The sequence below is a fragment of the Haematobia irritans genome, chromosome 5 (genome assembly GCF_050003625.1).
Source record: "Haematobia irritans isolate KBUSLIRL chromosome 5, ASM5000362v1, whole genome shotgun sequence".
Classification (NCBI taxonomy): Eukaryota; Metazoa; Arthropoda; class Insecta; order Diptera; family Muscidae; genus Haematobia; species Haematobia irritans.
In genome coordinates this window covers 129,251,441-129,270,560 of record NC_134401.1, presented here as the reverse complement: position 1 = coordinate 129,270,560, position 19,120 = coordinate 129,251,441, and the positions used below count along the sequence as shown (strand labels likewise).

General features: G+C 34.3%; 1 protein-coding gene across 1 annotated transcript; it reads right to left on the bottom strand.

Moving 5' to 3' along the window:
• Window positions 1-1,115: 1,115 nt before the first annotated feature.
• On the bottom strand, window positions 1,116-18,470 carry LOC142241593 (uncharacterized). The gene is made up of 5 exons (XM_075313378.1): window positions 18,182-18,470; window positions 7,791-9,118; window positions 4,823-5,039; window positions 2,250-2,509; window positions 1,116-2,182 (listed from the first exon to the last, which is right to left on the bottom strand). The coding sequence occupies exons 2-5, from the start codon at window positions 9,065-9,067 to the stop codon at window positions 1,246-1,248; spliced, it is 2,691 nt and encodes an 896-aa protein (XP_075169493.1). The 5' UTR covers window positions 9,068-9,118; window positions 18,182-18,470; the 3' UTR covers window positions 1,116-1,245.
• Between the last annotated feature and the right edge of the window lie 650 nt (window positions 18,471-19,120).

The following is a 19,120-nucleotide window of genomic DNA, read 5'->3' as shown; positions in this document are numbered from 1 at the left end:
CTATATAAAATTTTCTCAAAATTTTTTGCTATAGAAAATTTTGTTAAAATCGTATACCAAACAGTAAAAAATCTACCATTTTTGATAGAATACTACCAACTGTGGCAACCGTCCATCTGATTCGATACAATGCTATTCAGCACAACAAAAGTGTGTATACACTAGAGGTGTGCGCGTGACACGAAATTATCGTGACACACGTGATTCACGCGTGAATTACGTGAGTCGTGAATACAATCTGAAGCAACTCTCGTGAATGTGCGTGAATGGGACAAAAACAAATATGTCGTGTGTGAGCGTGCGTGAGTAATAAAATCGGTTCGAGAATGTGCGTGAATAAAATTTCTGCAAAATCACGCACACGAAAAAAATCAATATTTAATTCTTACTCGTATGTTAACTGAAATTGATTTAGCTGTCGAACTATATTTTACTTATGAATTTTGTTACCCTTGCTCATTCCCGATGGGAAAATGTCGTGAGTCTTGTGAATTTGTCTTGAGTCACGTGAATTGTCGTGTATCGTGCGTGAGCGTGAGTCTGTAAAAGTACTTCGTGCGTGAGCGTGCGTGATTACTGCTTTTCATTTCGTGAATGTGCGTGACTGTGAGTGGCTACGACACTTAACGTGCGTGAGTGTGCGTGAATAAATATTTGACTTCGTGAATGTGAGTGAAATTTCACTCACACGCACACCTCTAGTATACACGCAGCATATTCACCGTCTAAAAACAACATTTTGCTTTGGAAATATGTTTGAGGCGATCATATTACTTTTCTGGCTCAAATTCCAGAATGCGAAAATAGGCCCCCTTTGGAAACGAAGCATAATACTAAAAAGGAAATTGGTGAAATATTCGGATTTATTTTCATAATGCAAACGTTTCACACATATAAAATGAAGTTACTTCCTTACATTGCCATCCAAAAAAAAAAAAAAACTTTTAATGAATATACTTTATGGGGTCTGAGACCAGGATTTCAATGTGTTACAAAAGGAATGACAAATTTAGTATCCTATGGTATAGGGCATAACAACAAAGAAACTTCTTACCGCGAAAAGGAATTTCCAGACTATAGTCGCATTTTTTGCGTATAAATATATAAAAATGTCCTTATAATACAAACTAAATAAATTTATTTAATTATTATATTCTTAATATATCTATGTAGTGAAAATGAAAATGACAATGGTGTACATATGCTAAAATACTAAAACTGTAGTTTTGTTCGAATCCCTTGAGTCTAGAATAAAGTCTCACGCATTGGTCGATGAACCACAACAATGGGATCCTCCTCAGAGGTATCACCAGCTGCTGCTGCTGCTGCTGTGGCTGCCGTAAAACTGCCACTAGCTCTTCGACTCGATGAATTTCTTAATTTCTTACGTTTACCCTTGATTAGATCAATTTCGGGATTTGAATCGGACGATGAATTGCCATCCTTCAGTGATTGAATATCGGGCTCAATTATCATATGGAAATCACTGCCTTGTGGTGAGTCCTTATTCTTAGCTCTGGGTATATCAGCAAAATAATCCTCCACAGCTGGTGTAAGTGGTGGTCCAGGTGCCATAGCCTTTTTAGGTTTACGCTGGGCAAATGGACTATTCGGTTTACTGACCGCATCAAATTCAGGATCTGTAAGAAATTCTACACTGTCGGCTCTTAGGCTAGCTCTCTTGAAGGGAGGAATTTCTGCTATTTTGGGTTTACGTTTGGTATATGGGCTATTTTCATAGCTTTGGAAATTTCCAATTTTTTCAGCACTCTGTAGATTTTGCGATTTCAAATGGGCGGGCGGGAAACGTGAGTCTTCTGTGGCAAAGAGTCTACTGCCAAATGGATTGTAGACAACAGGGCCTGTTCTGCGTGTCGGTCCGATTTGCTGCACACGTTCTTTGTCACGATTCGAAAGCATTTCTTCGCTGCGAAAACGTGTACGATAATCCAACTCTGGCTCTTCACCCTCCGAGATATCCTCTTCAGGATTTGTACGAGATTTTTTAAGACGACTTTTACGTCGTGACGTTTCCGTGGTTAAATCAAGCATTGATTTAACCGGACGCACAGGTTTGGGCATACGTAAAGCATCTTCATACGAGGGCAGTAGATTGTTTTCGAAATTGTTGGGGGCATTAGGCCTGGCATCTTCATCCAATATACGTCTATTCAAATCACGTCTGCAGAAAAATGTTACATTATTATAGGCATTAGATACCAAGAAACCCCTTGGGCCAATATACTCACATAGATCTCATTTCATCTTGATTCCTTTGATATTCTTCCTGGTCCAGTCGTTTCCTTCTCCATTCCATATATTTTTGGAAGCAGGTGAATAGACAAATTAAACCACCAATTGCCAAAATACTTAGGACAATGGTGGACCAAACTTTTTCGGCACTACTCGAACGCTGATTGGGTACCCAGTCTTTCCCGCAAGCGGCTTCCCAAGTTTTGCCATAGTACATTGGAGGCGAGGCACAACGCAAGCTATTACGATCTTTAATCTACGGAGGGAAAAATAATAGGATTAGGGCTTTTTGAAACAGAAACTAATTGAGGGCATACAATTTAGAAATGTTGAAAATACTCAGGCTGGCAAAAGGATTACGGGTTCAGGATAATAAAATTTTAATTGTGTGAATTAATTTTTTTAATAGTGTCATTTAGCTTGGGGATTTATGTTATAATTTTCGTAGCAATTTAAGCAATTTGAATTAAAATATAATTATATGAATTCATTTCGTGAGTGAAGCCAAAAATGGGTCTTTTATGTGAATCCCTCTTATGGATTGAGGGGTTCACAGAAAAATATTTTTTATATAATATAAATAAATATTTTTAATATAATAAATTTAAAATGGAAATTGCTTCGATTACGAAATGCCAATCACCGAGGACAATTACGAAATTAATTGACACAATATAAAATTGATTTTACTAAATTATTTAATTTTATTGATCTTTTGTTTGATTAATAGAATCAATTGATCTTTTAATTGATGCTTTTAAAAATTTAATGGATTCTACTGATTTCTGTAAAATGTCATAAATACTTTTTCAATTAAAAAAATATTCGATTAAAAAAATTAATTGATTCAAATAACGTTTTAACTAAAATAAAACCAATTACAGAAATGTGTAATATAAGTTAACTTCTTAATTGGATAAAATTAATTTATTCATTCTAATTGAGGATTAATTATTTAATTTTTATTAATTTTTTAAATGTTGTGATTGAAGAAAAAAACATTTTTTCTGTGTAATCCTTTTGTGTTTTGATTATTTAATTGTTTAATTTAATTGATTCAATTAATTTTTTAATTGAAAGTGTTTTTAAATTGTATTAAGATTTTAATTGAAAAGTATGGGAGATATTTTTACTACTTTGCAGTTAAGTTATTTAAATCAAAAAAATTTTAATTGTGCCAATAAATAATTTACTTGAATTTGATTGAAATTATAATTTTTGGCGATTAAGGCAATTTCAATTAAAAATTAATTTTATGATTGATTTGGTATTTGATTAAATAATTTTATTTTATATCCTCCACCATAGGATGGGGGTATATTAACTTTGTCATTCCGTTTGTAACACATCGAAATATTGCTCTAAGACCCCATAAAGTATATATATATATATATATATATATATATATATATATATATATATATATATATATATATATATATATATATATATATATATATATATATATATATATATATATATATATATATATATATATATATATATATATATATATATATATATATATATATATATATATATATATATATATATATATATATATATTCTGGGTCGTGGTGAAATTCTGAGTCGATCTGAGCATGTCCGTCCATCCGTCCGTCTGTTGAAATCGTGCTAACTTCCGAACGAAACAAGTTATCGACTTGAAACTTGTTATTGATGTAGGTCGGATGGTATTGAAAATTGGTCACTTTTACGTATAACCCCCATATAAACGGACCCCTAGATTTGGCTTGCGGAATCTCTAAGAGTAGCATATTTCATCCGATCTGGCTGAAATTTGATACATGGTGTAAGTATATGGTCTCTAGACACCATCAAAAATTGGTCCATATCGGTCCATAATTGCTATAGCCCCCATAAAAACCGACCCCCAGATTTGACCTCCAGAGCCTTTTGGAGGAGCAAAATTCATCCGATCCGGTTGAAATTTGGTACATGGTGTTGGTATATGTTCTTTAACAACCATGCAAAAATTGGTCTACCAACATTTTATTTCTATAGAAAATTTTGTCAAAATTTTATTTCAATAGAAATTTTTGTCAAAATTTTATTCCTATAGAAAATTTTTTTCAAATTTTATTTCTATAGAAAACTTTCACAAAATAGAAAATTTTTTCAAAACTTTATTTCTATAGAGAATGTTGTCAAAATTTTAATTCTATTGAAAATTTTGTCCAAATTTTACTCCTATAGAAAATGTTGTCAACATTTTATTTCTATAGAAACTTTGGTGAAAATTTTATTTCTATAGAACATTTTGTCAAACTTAATTATATATGTATTTAATCGGCCTTTTTTAGTTTAATATATACCACGTATGGACTTCCCTGCAATTTAGAAGACGGCGTTAGGAAGTTTTAAGATACATTGCCATCGCCAAGTGTTACCGCAACCCAAGTAATTCGATTGTGGATGACAGTCTTCAGTAGAAGTTTCTACGCAATCCATGGTTGAGGGTACATAAGCTTGGGCCTGTCCGAACTTACGGCCGTATATACTTGTTAACATCTTTGTAAAATAACTGTGCTTTTATTGAATTACTTACCCTTGCAGGTGCTGCTGTGAGATAATCATGGAATTCAATGAATGTCATATCCTCACAATTGCATATCCATGTATTATCGCCAGCATATATTGCATCTAAATATTTGTTGGATTTGAAATAATCTCGGGGAAAGGGATTTGTAAATCGATTTCCATTTAATTTCAATTGAGCCAACTCGGGAAAATTCTGGAAAGTGGTATTACGTAATGCGGACAATCTGAAAATATAGGAAATAAAAATTAAATAAATACAAAATGTTTACAATGTTTAAGATATAAAGCATAAAGAGGAAACAAATTATTTTCTACTTAATCTTAAATATCATTTGTCTTTCATAACTTTTTTGCAACAAGAAATATATCATCGTTCAAATGTAGACAATGCCAATATTTATTGAAACATTACTTCTCAGCCAGTTGACCACCTCTCTTATTGCTAATATTTCTGCCTGAAAAACGCTACAGTGATTAGGTAATCTTTTCGCTATTCGAATTTCCACATCTTTAGAATATACTCCGAAACTCACTTGTCCATCCAATTTGGAGCCATCAGTGTAGAAATCTATATATCGTTTATTCCCCGGGGTCTGTGTACACTACACCTCACTGTTGGGAATTGGAATTTCAAACTTTTTGTCGAAAAGTGGTTCCGCCAGAGTGTAAACCAATACGTTAGGCACATCTGGCATTATTTTGAGGACCGAATTGTGACCTATATTTTTTTCCGACCACAGCGATAGCTCGCGCAACCGCACAGCCGTTGTAGCAACTGACTGTTTGGCCAAACTGTTTAAAGGCAATAGATGCATCATTACATAAAGGGAATCTGTTCCTCTCTCACTGCATGCGCCTGAGATACACAATCACGCCATACGCTAAACTTTATCTAAACCTGTCGGTTGCTGAAGTGTCGGCCACCAAACTACAATACCATAAAGCATTATAGGTCTAACCACTGCCGTGTATAGCCAATGCACAATTTTCGGTTTTAGTCCCCACTTTTTTCCTATTGCCTTTTTGCACAAGTACCAAGCTACCGTGGCTTTTCTCGCCCTTTCTTCAATATTAAGCCTAATGTTCAGCTTCCTGTCCAAAATAATGCCAAGGTATTTCAATACCCCCTAGGATATGAGCTTAACCGTTGGAATTTTGCGATCTTTGCAGTACATGACTAATTCTGTCTTTGCAGGATTTACTCCAAGACCATTCTCTTTCGCCCATTTCTCAGTCATACGGAGAGCTTTCTGTATAACATCTCTGATTGTGGATGGAAATTTTCCCCTGACTGCTAGAGCCACATCGTCTGCGCATGCCACCACTTTTATCCTTTCTTTTTCTAGGGAAACCAGAAGGTTGTTTATAGCAACCAAAGAAGAGGTGATAAGATACATACCTTTGTATGTTTGCTTGTCCTAGTGTGGCTGAAATATATCTCCTCATTAGAAGTTCGTCTAACAGCCTAAGTATACCTGGATCAACATTCAGAGTTGTCAGTCCATTTAATAACGAGTCCAAACCTTAAGTACCCCCCACAATCGATTGTGTACAAGGTTATGCCAGGATGATCCGATAGGATCCAAGAGGCTCCGGGAGGGTATGGGTTCGGTTTATATACCGGCTATATGCACGGACGAAAAAGACTGTAAAAATTATATGTTTGGAACTCAAATTTTTTAACAAAATATTTTTAAGTGCAAGCATATAATGTTCATAAACTAGCATAACATGTTTGGGACATATATGTTAATATGTTAGAACATATTATGTTTGGGGCATAAACTGTTTATAAATATAATATGCTTAGATGCAAACATATATTAAGTTAGAAATAGCCTATAAACATATATGTGTTTAGAAAGAGACCTGGAGAGTATGCTGCAAGTAAAATAATGGAAGTAACTAGTTGGCGCCTTAAAAATATATCCACACAAAGAAAATTTCATTAAAATTTTTTCTACCAGTGTATGCCCTAAGGTGAAACATTGTATGTTTGAGCAATACACACAATATTTTGTTTGGACCAATCCTGAAAATATATATGCTTGAAGCAAAATGTGTTTAGGGTATATGTTACAGAAGCGATTTTTTGGGGTGTGTAATTATGTACGGACATGGAGCAACATTCGCATGGTTGTCAGAGTGAACAATATCGCGTACCAAATTTCAAACGGAGCGGATGAAATTTGGTGTTTCAAGAGACTTAACAATCGGTTTATATAGGGCATCGGTTTATATTGGGACTGTATTTAAAAGTGGTCCGATATGGCCCGTTTGCAATATCGAACCTACATCAATTAAAACTACTTGTACAAAGTTTCAAGTTGAAACTAGAACGACACAGAATTTCCCCCCAACAACCCATTATATACATATATAGTTTATGGGGTCTGAGACCAATGTTTTCCTTTCCCAGCAAAAAAAAAAGCGTTGCCAAAAAGTAGTGAAAATGTTCTTTTTGGATCCGGAAGTGGTGCAAAATTGACGAAGAAGCGATGATATTAACATGGGCTTGTCATAGGACGGATGTCCACCATTTCAACAGCCGTTGCACTGAATTTGCATCACTTCTTAAGTGTGATGCGAAACCAGTGATTTGGATGTGAATAAAGAAATTTTGTGATATTTTGACAAAGAAATAATTTTTAATTTTTTTTAATGATTTTTAATGCATTATAACGCTTGTCTGGAACATTTGACATCAAATATTTTCAAAAATTCGAAATTTTTCTAGAAAGGATTTAACAAAATTAAAATAATTTGCACTATTTTATTTATTTTTAATCTGCTTTTACCATTTGAAAAAATAAAATTTTAAATTTCCCATTAAAAATATGAAAAAACCGAGTTATAAAAAATTGACTCAAATGAACTTCCTGTGCAGTTAAAATAAAGAACATCTTTGGGAGGACATTTTTGGTTACACACGACAAAGTTAAAAAAATAATAAATACAAAAACAATTAAGCTTACCTGCAATAACTCAAATCCAATTTCTGCAAAGTACTCGAACCCATGCCAGAGGGAATATCACTAATTAGATTATTGGATAAATCCAATTTTTGTAAACTGGAAAGACCGGAAAATGCTGTACCATCGATTTGTATAATTTCACACCAAGACAAATTAATATCACGCAATGAATTCGACACCAATTTTGTGAATTTCTCAATGACATTATGATTCAAATTCAATGTGGCCAAATTATCATTGGCCCTAAAGAGATAACGATCCAAACGGGCTATTTCATTATACGATAAATCCAATGAGTTAAGACTCTTCAAATTCTGAAAAGTTTCCGCTTCCAAAGTACGCAGAGAATTGCGGGATAAACTAATCACCTGCAACATTGTGTTATTCTCAAATGTATGGCTTGTTAGAGAACGAATCATATTTCCACTTAATTGCAATTGCGTTAGACTGGGTAATGCTGAAAGATCTATTTCGTCGAGACTACAGTAGGAGAGATCCAAATCACTGAGTGTGGATGATTCCAAACGATTCATGGTATCAACTTGTAAAGCTGTATTCCAAGACAGTTTTAGGGATTCCAATGCGGGTAAACCTTGCAGCAAAGATCTGGGGATTCTTTGTAAATTACAATTTTTCATTTCCAATATTCTTAGAGTTTTTGAAGGTAGCGAGCCCACCGAGTTTAAAGGATTGCTATTTAAATTTAAACTTTGCAAATTTGGCATATTTTGTATCAGTAAATCTCCTCCCGCCTTGGTAATGCCACAATTTTCCAATTCCAAATGTGTTAATGATTCACTAACAATCACTTTCTGCTGGTCATCTGTAGTAAAAGTATTCAATTGATTTCCACTCAAAACCAAACGTTGTAGATTAATGGCATTTTGAAATAAACCACTGGGATTTATGTCGGCCCATTGGTGTATACTATTATTGGCTAATATCAGAGTTCTTAGGGAATCGAATCCCAGCAAAGCATCCATTTGAATATATTCGATTTGATTGTTGGACAAATCCAGATATATTAAAGACTCATATTGGGCCAAATGTTGTGGAAAATCTATAAAATAATTTCCCGAGAGATCAAGGTGTTGCATTGGTATCGTTTGAAAATCTGGATAATCGATGAGACCCCTACTGGCACAATTCACATCTAAACTATCCAATACCCAGGAACATTTGCAATTTATGGGACAATATGAAGCGTCGGTATGGGGTAGATTTAAGACTACAATGGCCATAAATGTTGCCCAATGATATGTTTTTCTCTTCCACATTTTGTTGAAATTTCTTGCTCACATATGATTAGAAGGTCTATGGACGAAATTCTGAAAATATATAAAAATTATTAGAATTTATTTAATGGCGTGGTAAATGTCAATTATCACTTATAACAACAATTACATGATAAAAAATAGTGAATCATTTACTGTCTTAAAATATCATTAGCGGCTTTCTAATAGACAGCTAGTGTAGAAATGAATATAATACGAGGGAAAGACCTCCTTTGAAGGGGGAATTCTTGGGCGAAAACGATTTAATTTATTTGCAGAATTCTAGTTATTTCTTAAGAATCAAAATAAATAAACTAAGTTAGGGGAAACATGAATTATCCCGTGCAAAAATTGAACTAAATTAAAGTAACAGAAATTTTCTGACACTTTTGGATTTTTAACTACCATTTACGAATACATCCTTCTCGAAAAGCAAAAATTAACTAAGAATAAAGGAAAAATCTTAGACGTCAGATCATTATCATATTAACCACGCTGTAGTTCATTCTTACTCTATTTGAGAAGTGTACAATAAACTTCTTCTTAGTTAGCATTGAACTTATTTGTATCAGGATTGATAAAGTTGACACTTTTGTGCTTTTTTGATACATTTCGACTGCCAAAAGCACAGTGGCACGACCGCGAGTCATTGGTACTTTTTCATCACATTATTTTCTATATAGAGTGTTTCTGCCCTAAATGTGAACGTTTCTCAGATATCAACTCAACTCTAAAAAATTTTAAATAGCGGACATTGAAGAAATAAACATATTTCAAAATGAGGTATTACAGGATCTCAACATTTTTGAGAGGAATATTGTCTATACCACATTTGTCCGCAAATGTGAAACGTGAAATGTAATTTTTCCCCTACACTGAGGAACAGAGTATTATAAGATAGTGTATATATATGAAACGCCCAGAAGGAGACGAGCTGGTCCCTGAGCCGGTGGCCACAGTAATAAAATAGAAATATAGCAATAAAATTTTGAGAAAATTTCCTATAATATAAAAATTGGACAAAATTTTTTGTGGAAATAAAATTTTGACAAAATTTTCTATGGAAATAAAATTTTCAACAAATGTTCTATAGAAATAAAATTTTGACAAAATTTTCTATAGAAATAAGATTTTCTATAGAAATAAAATTTGACAAAATTTCCTATAGAAATAAAATTTTGACAAAATTTCCTATAGAAATAAAATTTTGCAAATTAAGATTGTTTTTAGAAAAAAAAAACAAGTAAGGAAAGTCTAAAGTCGAGCTATATCTAAATCTGAACCGATTTCAACCAAATTTGGCACGCATAGCTACAATGCTAATTCTACTCCCTGTGCAAAATTTCAACTAAATCGGAGCAAAAAAATTGGCCTCTGTGGTCATATGAATGTAAATCGGGCGAAAGCTATATATGGGGGCTATATCTAAATCTGAACCGATTTCTGCCAAATTTGGCACGCATAACTACAATGCTAATTCTACTCCCTGTGCAAAATTTCAACTAAATCGGAGCAAAAAATTGGCCTCTGTGGTCATATGAGTGTAAATTGGGAGCTATAACTAAATCTGAACCGATTTCAATAAAATTTGGCACACTTGACTACACTACTAATTGTACTCCTAGTGCAAAATTGGGGTAAAACTCTAGCTTCTGGGACCGTATTAGTCCATATCGGGCGAAAGATATATATGGGAACTATATCTAAATCTGAACTGATTTCTTCCAAAATGAATAGGGTTCTATTCTGAGCCAAAACACATACTTGTGTCAAATTTGCAGTAGATTGGACTAAAACTGCGACCTAGACTTTGATTACAAAAATGTGTTCACGAACAGACGGACATGGCTATATCGACTCAGGAGCCCATCCTGAGCATTTTTGCCAAAGACACCATGTGTCTATTTCGTCTCCTTCTGGGTGTTGCAAACATATGCACTAACTTATAATACCCTGTTCCACAGTGTGGCGCAGGGTATAAAAATTGTCCAAATTGGTCTAGATTTAAATATACGTATACTTTTACAATAGTCGTTAAATTTGATATTATGTAATTTTAGCACCTTTTTGCTTCGAAAATACATTTTTAGTACTTTTTCGTTAACATCATTTATTATCCCTAATTTGTATGCCTTTGGAATTCTATTATGCCATTTAGTTAATAAAATATTTGAGACTTACATGTAATACCGACAAATTCGGGAAAATTTCTTTTAAAATTTTAAAAATAAAACAAAATATTTTTTTTGTAATAAATATAACCCAGCAAAAAAAGTAATGAAAATGTTCTTTTTGGATCCGGAAGTGGTGCAAAATTGACGCAGAAGCGATGAATTTAACATGGGCTTGTCATAGGACGGAAGTCCTCCATTTCCACAGCCGTTGCACTGAATTTGCATCACTTCTTTAGGTGTGATCCGAATTCAATGTTTGGGATGTAATTCAAAAAATTCTGTATTATTTTGTCAAATAAATAATTTTTATAATTTTTTATAATTTTTAATGGATTCTAACGCTTGTCGGAAACGTTTGAACTGAAATATTTTCAAAAAATCACATTTTTTCAGATTGGATTTAGCATTTTGTTCGACAAAATTTAAATGATTTGTACCATTTTATGAATTCTTACCCTGTTTTTAACCTATTTGAAACAAAAAAGATAAAATTACCCATTAAATGTGTGAAAAAAAACAAGTTAAAAAAAAATTGAATTAAAAGAACTTCCTGGGGAGTTAAAATAAAGAACATCATTGGGAGGGCATCTTCCCGAAGTTCTATTAAAGTTGTGCATTTGAAAGAACTTCCAATTTTTTTTTGGCTGGGAAGTTAATTTTAGCATCTATTTTTCATATAAAAATTTAAATTTTTTTTCAGGATTCAAATGGAATTTTGAATGCGCTCTAGGACGCGTAGTTTAGGAGATATGAGCAAAATAAATTTTTCATACAAAAGATTCCATTGTTTTCAGGATTTTATTGGAATGTTAGATTTCCTTGGGGTGATCACGAATTGAGCTCCTTTTCGCTCTAGGACGCATATTTTATAAGATATGAGGACACATATAAAACTATATATAAAAACTAAAATTTTTTCAAAATTTGGATGAATTTTTGATTTTCTTGAGGTCATTACAAATTAAGCTCCTTTTTGGCTCTAGGACACATATTTTAGTAGATATGAGCAAACGCAGTTTTTGGTATACAAATTTAGAAATTTTTCAAGATTTGGATGGAATTCTGGATTAAGCTGGGTAATTGAGGCTATACGACTAAATTATCTTGCTTCACGATAACGTGAGACCCCATGCTACTGCGGCAGCAACCATACTCTGCGTGTCAACTGACTATCACTTTTTCCGCTCTCTGTTAAGCCAATAATAATGAAATGTGTCACTGAGCCAAAGGAACAAATTCGTTATTATTACGAATATTATTGTTACGAAACTTTTTATACCGCCAACGAAAAAATCATTATCTAACGCAAGGGTCACACTGGGAAAATATTGACATCAATCATAAAACTATTCATAGCCACATTGAAACCAGCAAACATATGTTATAACATCATGGTAGGAGTATTTCTCAAATTCAGTATCCAGATATTTCGAAAAACTTTCTGAAAAAAAAACGAGTTTCAAACTCATTTTGATCAAATATTTGGTAAGTGTGACTATACCTTAATGTTTATGTTAATGTTGGTTTCTTGGTTTCTGGGGTTTGCTTCAAAATTTTGGGCTAGAGCAGCAATACTGAATTTTTCCGTTAATTTTTATATCACAAAATGCTTTAGTTGTGCGAACTATGACTACAAGATAATTTTACTGTGTTGCGGTAGATTATTTTGTAGCATTTTTAATAATGCAAAAATTTTTATTTGTCAAAATTCAAAGAATAAAATCCTCGAAGGAGACAGCTACCGCGAAATACCGGGTAATTCAAAATAACAGTTCTCGTTGTAAGGCCTTTACCATTATTTGATGAAATTTTCGAAATGGGTATTTAAAAAAAATAGACAAAATTTAAAAAAACGCAATTTTTAAAATTACGCTTTAAGTTTACCAGGTATCAAATTCAAATTATAAACAAAGGGAAATAAACTTCCGTACACAAACAAACCGTATATACAATGAATATTTATTTTTATTTTACTTCCATGACTTATTGCACTCTTTTCGATTTTACGTTCCGTTTTTCATTCACGTACCTTATCTACGTATTCCCCTATATCGCTTTTAAATCTTATCAATTTGTTAATTCAAACAAAAAGTGTTAGCCACACAATTATAATAGGGTGAATCGGAAAATATCTATACAGTGGCACTTTTATGGTTTATTTAATTTTTTTAGTAGTTTATATGATCGTGTTTTGAGATAGTTTATAATTTTTAGATTGTCTAATACGTAATTCACAACAAAATCTAAATTTCAGAAATTTCACAATAGTGACATCATTCGTTTGAAGCTCTCACTCACTGCATCATTTCAGGTCTTTTTTATGGACCACCCATGGCAATGGTATTTGGCAAAATTGTCAATATCATTATAACGCAAATGCTTTTGGTGGTTGCTAAACAATATAATATATAACTCATACAAAAAATCATAAACGGCGTGCTCGTTTCAAAACAAACCGTTAATGAAAATGAATCAACATACATGGGGTATCCAACGGGGAACAGAAGGTGTCAATCTAACAACGTTAAAATGACACCATGCATTGTAAAAAAACAACCAACGTTCACGATCTGAAAACGTAATGGTTACGAATAAAAAAACCGTAGCGCCTGACTGACATTTTCAAGCTTACAGTTCGCACATTCGAAACCACAGTTCCTTCACTGAGAAATTCGAATTTTGCTACTACATTTATACCATTGACAGCATTAGGCCTACAGTTCCACCACCGAGGCTTTCAATTCCACAACAAGACCTTTGGACCTATAGCTTCACCACCGATGTCCGTAGCCTACTGGTAATTGAGATTTGCTAACTCCCTACAGTTCCAGGCCTATAGCTTCATAACCCCAAATTAAAATCTGCTTAATTAGTTGAGGTGCTTATAGTATTCACTTGTGTCTTACCCCAAGCAATACCATAAGATTGGGAATAATGACTTAATATTAATGGACCGTTTGGGTTACGAAATCTCGAATTTTCTTACGAATTTTCATCAATACCACAACATTGCCAATACATATGTTGTTTCTTTCGTTTAATTCTGAACCAAGTTACCTTAAAGATTGTTTAATAATAAGAGTTTTGCTGGCACTGAGATCTTTTTATTTAAAGCTAAACCATTGAGAATTTCAGACCTACAGTTGTAATTCTGACGCTTTCAGGCCTTCACTTTCCCCAATGAGAGCTTTAGACTTGGAATGTCACCAGTGAGATATTTGAACCACTGAGATCATAGAGCATAAAGTTCTGCCACTTAGGCCTTTGCTCTCAATGTTTCACCACTCTTCCCACACTCAGATCAACGTAGCCAGCCTTGCAGTGACTGGCGCTAAAGAGCCAAATTTGATCTATTTTGAGCTGCTGGCTCTTTTCTGTCTTTTTATCATTTTGGCTCTTTCTCATTTTTCGGGCTCTTTTACAGATGTGCCACTACAGCTACACTATTGAGAGCTTTAGACCTACAATTTCACCACTGAGACCTTCGTTCTCCCATTGAAGCTCATAGTTCCCCATTGAGACCTTTGCACTTAAAGTTACACCAATGATGACTTTGGATCTAGGTTAGGTTAGGTTAGGTTATGTGGCAGCCCGATGTATCAAGCTCACTTAGACTATTCAGTCCATTGTGATACCACCGTGGTGAACTTCTCTCTTATCACTGAGTGCTGCCCGATTCCATGTTAAGCTCAATGACAGGGGACCTCCTTTTTATAGCCGGCGTTCCACATTCCAGTGAAACCACTTAGAGAAGCTTTGAAACCCTCAGAAATGTCACCAGCATTACTGAGGTGGGATAATTCACCGCTGAAAAACTTTTTGGTGTTCGGTCGTAGCAGGAATCGAACCCACGACCTTGTGTATGCAAGGCGGGCATGCTAACCATTACACCACGGTGGCTCCCAAGACTTTGGATCTACAGTTTCGACAATGTGATCTTTAGACCAACTGCTCTACCACTGACAGCTTTAGTGCTACATTTCGAACTGTTATACTACTGAGAGCTGATAGGTAGCTTTAGATTTAAAGTCTCACTACTAACGGCTTCGGAGTTACACTTCAGACACTGAAGCAGTCGGCATAAAGTTTGATGATATTTTTGTTCCTCCATTGTGAATTTCTGGATTACATAAATGAGATCTCCTAGCAGGTAATTCCACCATTGAGACGTTTGGGCCTACGAGGCCTTTGGTCGCTTAATTCTCCTAATGAGACTAATGGCAGTATTACTGCGTTTCGAATTAGTAATTCTTCCTTAATACTAACATAAGGCGAATTATCGAATCCGAAGCTATTGCAGATTCACAAGCTACTCCTACCTACCTACTAGGAATCAAAAGCCAAAAGCATAATGCCACAACTACGACTTATTCTCGAGAGAACTACATGAAGCCGTCTGGTAAACAATAATTTCATACCGAATAATTTCATACCGAAGTGTTCATCCACTACCATTCACCTACATTTCAGCGAATATCTCAATTCTAGATCAGTTATATCACGGAATTCTTCAGTTTCCGAATGTGTGTTTTCATCACATATCGACCATGTTAGACAGAAGTGGACATCTTCACAATTAGATTATAATTTGTATAACCTCCACCATAGGATGGTAATATATTAACTATGTCATTCCGTTTGTAACACATCGAAATATTCGTCACAGACGTGGTAAAATTCTGAATAGATCCCAGCAAAAAATGGAGCACTATTTCAGCAAGATTGTAAGGGATAGAGGCAGTACCAACTGATTTTTGCGGGCGATGTCCCGATTTAGAGCAGCTTCTACATAGCGCTGATATAATTGCTCATTTTAATAGAAATATTGCTCAGAAGTGATATATAATCTTGAGTATAGCATTGTCGGCGTGAAGGAGAAGAGCACTACCTTTCATGCATATATACTGCATGAATTGGTTGCAATAACGTAAACGAATGATCATAAACTAGTTTGATTACTCGTTACGTTATTGCCACCTATTAGGTTAGGTTAGGTGGCAGCCCGATGTACCAGGCTCACTTAGACTATTCAGTCCATTGTGATACCACATCTCTTATCACTGAGTGCTGCCCGATTCCATGTTAAGCTCAATGACAAGGGACCTCCTTTTTATAGCCGAGTCCGAACGGCTTTCCACATTGCAGTGAAACCACATAGAGAAGCTTTGAAACCCTCAGAAATGTCACCAGCATTACTGAGGTGGGATAATCCACCGCTGAAAAACTTTTTGGTGTTCGGTCGAAGCAGGAATCGAACCCACGACCTTGTGTATGCAAGGCGGGCATGCTAACCATTGCACCACGGTGGCTCCGTGCCACCAATTCATGCAGTGTGGATGTATTGCCTACCTTTTTGTGTACCAAAAAGTGCAACTAAACTCTTACTGCTGAAGTATTTTTTGCTGGGATCTAGCAATGTCCGCCGGTCTGTTGAAATCACGTTAACTTTCGAACGAAACAAACTATCGACTTGAAACTTGGCACAAGTAGTTGTTATTGATGTAGCTCGGATGGTATTACAAATGGATCATAGCGGACCACTTTTAGGTATAGTCCCCATATAAACCGACCCCCAGATTTGGCTTGCGCAACAAATTTCATTCGATCTGGTTGAAATTTGGTATGTGATCTTAGTATATGGCATCTATCCAGCAAAAACTCGAGCACTATTTCAGCAGGATTGTAAGGGAGAGAGGCAGTACCAACTGCTTACAAAACAACCGAATCAGCGCTGACTTTTGTGGGCGATGTCCCGATATAGAGCAGCTTCTACATAGCGCTGATATAATTGCTCATTTTAATAGAAATATTGCCCAGAAGTCATATTTAATCTTGAGTATAGCATTGTTGGCGTGAAGGAGAAGAGCACTACCTTTCATGCATCTATACTGCATGAATTGGTTGCAATAACCTAAACGAATGATCATAAATTAGTTTGATTACTCGTTTACGTTATTGCCAACTATTCATGCAGTGTGGATGCACTGCCTACTTTATTGTATACCAAAAAGCGCAACTAAACTCTTACTGATGAAGTATTTTTTGCTGGGTAACAGCCATGCCAAAATTGGTTCATATTTGTCCACAATCCCCATTTGATTTCCACAGCTTCCTGGAGGTGCAAATTTCATCCGATGCGGTTGAAATTTGGTACATGGTGTTTGAATAGGGTCTCTAAAAACCATGCGAAAATTGGTCCATGTTGGTCTATAATTATATATAGCCCCCATATAAACTGATATCCAGATTTGATTTCCGCCGATTGCTGCAGGTGCAGATGTCATCCGATCCGGTGGGAATTTGGCCCTTTAATTACCGTGCGAAAATTGCTTAATATAGATTCATAATTATTTAGAGACTCCTCTATATAAACCGATAAATAAATTAATTGACTTATATGGGTAATTAATCTGCTTCCATATGGACTAAGACAACCCAAGTAATTCGATTGTAGATGCTAGTCTATAATAGAACTTTCTAAGCAAACAATGGTAGAGGGTACATAAGATTCGGCCTGGCCGAATTACGAAAAATGGGTAAGACATTTTGTTACAACTTAGCAATTGCAATATTAATCTTATTTAGCTATAGAATCTGTTCCATATTTGTTTTTTTTTAATTTTTTTGGTTTAGTAGCAGAGGTTCACGAGTCAAATCTATGGTGCAGGCCATATGAGGTTCTCTATTTTTTTTTGTGTATTTTTTGTATATACAGGGAAAATTTGTCGTTTTGAAGATACAAAGCACAGTGAGTAAGATTGTCTAACAATCAGATAAGAGATAGCAAGAAAACAATTTAAAAAAAGAAACACTACTGTATTGCACAGACATGGACTTTATACATTTTTCAAATAACTTTTATGTGTTACGATTTAAGGCGAATAATTTCACATTTTTTTTGGAAATATTTTGTAATTGATTATTAACACGTATAACACTTTACCTTTTGTAGAACAAAAATGATTTCGTGATATTTAGAGAGGGAAATTAGGTCACTTGCTTGCCATGTTAATAAATATTGAGAATTGTATTATTTATATCGGGGTTTCACAGTGAATTGTATATAAATCGATATAGTAACGATTTTAATTGTTTTCAAATATTTTGGAAACTTCAATTATATTATAACTATTTATTTAATTTGATTTTTTTTATAATTATATTAGTTCACTTATTTATTTTTGTTAATTTATTTTTTAGTTTCGTAGTTAGTTTCCAACATTCGTCGCCATTCAAAATCTCGTTTAATACTGTGAAAAAAGAGTTACTCACCTGTTGCGGTGGATAGGTCTAGGGCCCAATCGTTCCATTCCATTCCAATAGCATTGATAAGATAAGCACCTCTAAGACTTGAGCACACTACTAAAAGCGATAAGAAAGAGAGAAATTGGTATTTTTTGTTTATTGGATTACTAAGTAAGTAGAGCAAAGTTTGTTCCTTGTTTTTGTACCATAAAATATGTGGAAATCGTTCAGTTTATGCACTTTGAGAACTATATTTAGTTTTGTTTATGAATTGGGAGAGTGCACGCTATATAATATTCCAAATATATTGAGATTAGATTAGGGTTCGCATTTCGTTTTTAAGAATTTTTTATTTATAAGAAAGGGGGAAATTAAGCTCGATTGTGTATTCCCAAATATGTCCAATTCTAAAATATATCAACGAATTTGGTAAATGCAGCATATATGGAAATATAGACCCGATGACAGATATAAAAACTACAGAAATTTATAAACCCATTAATTCATCCCCTTAATCCATTGTTAATCGGTATATATAGCGGAAATGTCTACATCCTCAAAAAAATCGCTCTGTTACATATAACCCCAAAAACATTCTGATTCAAGGATTTCAGGATTGATCCAAACAAAATATTGT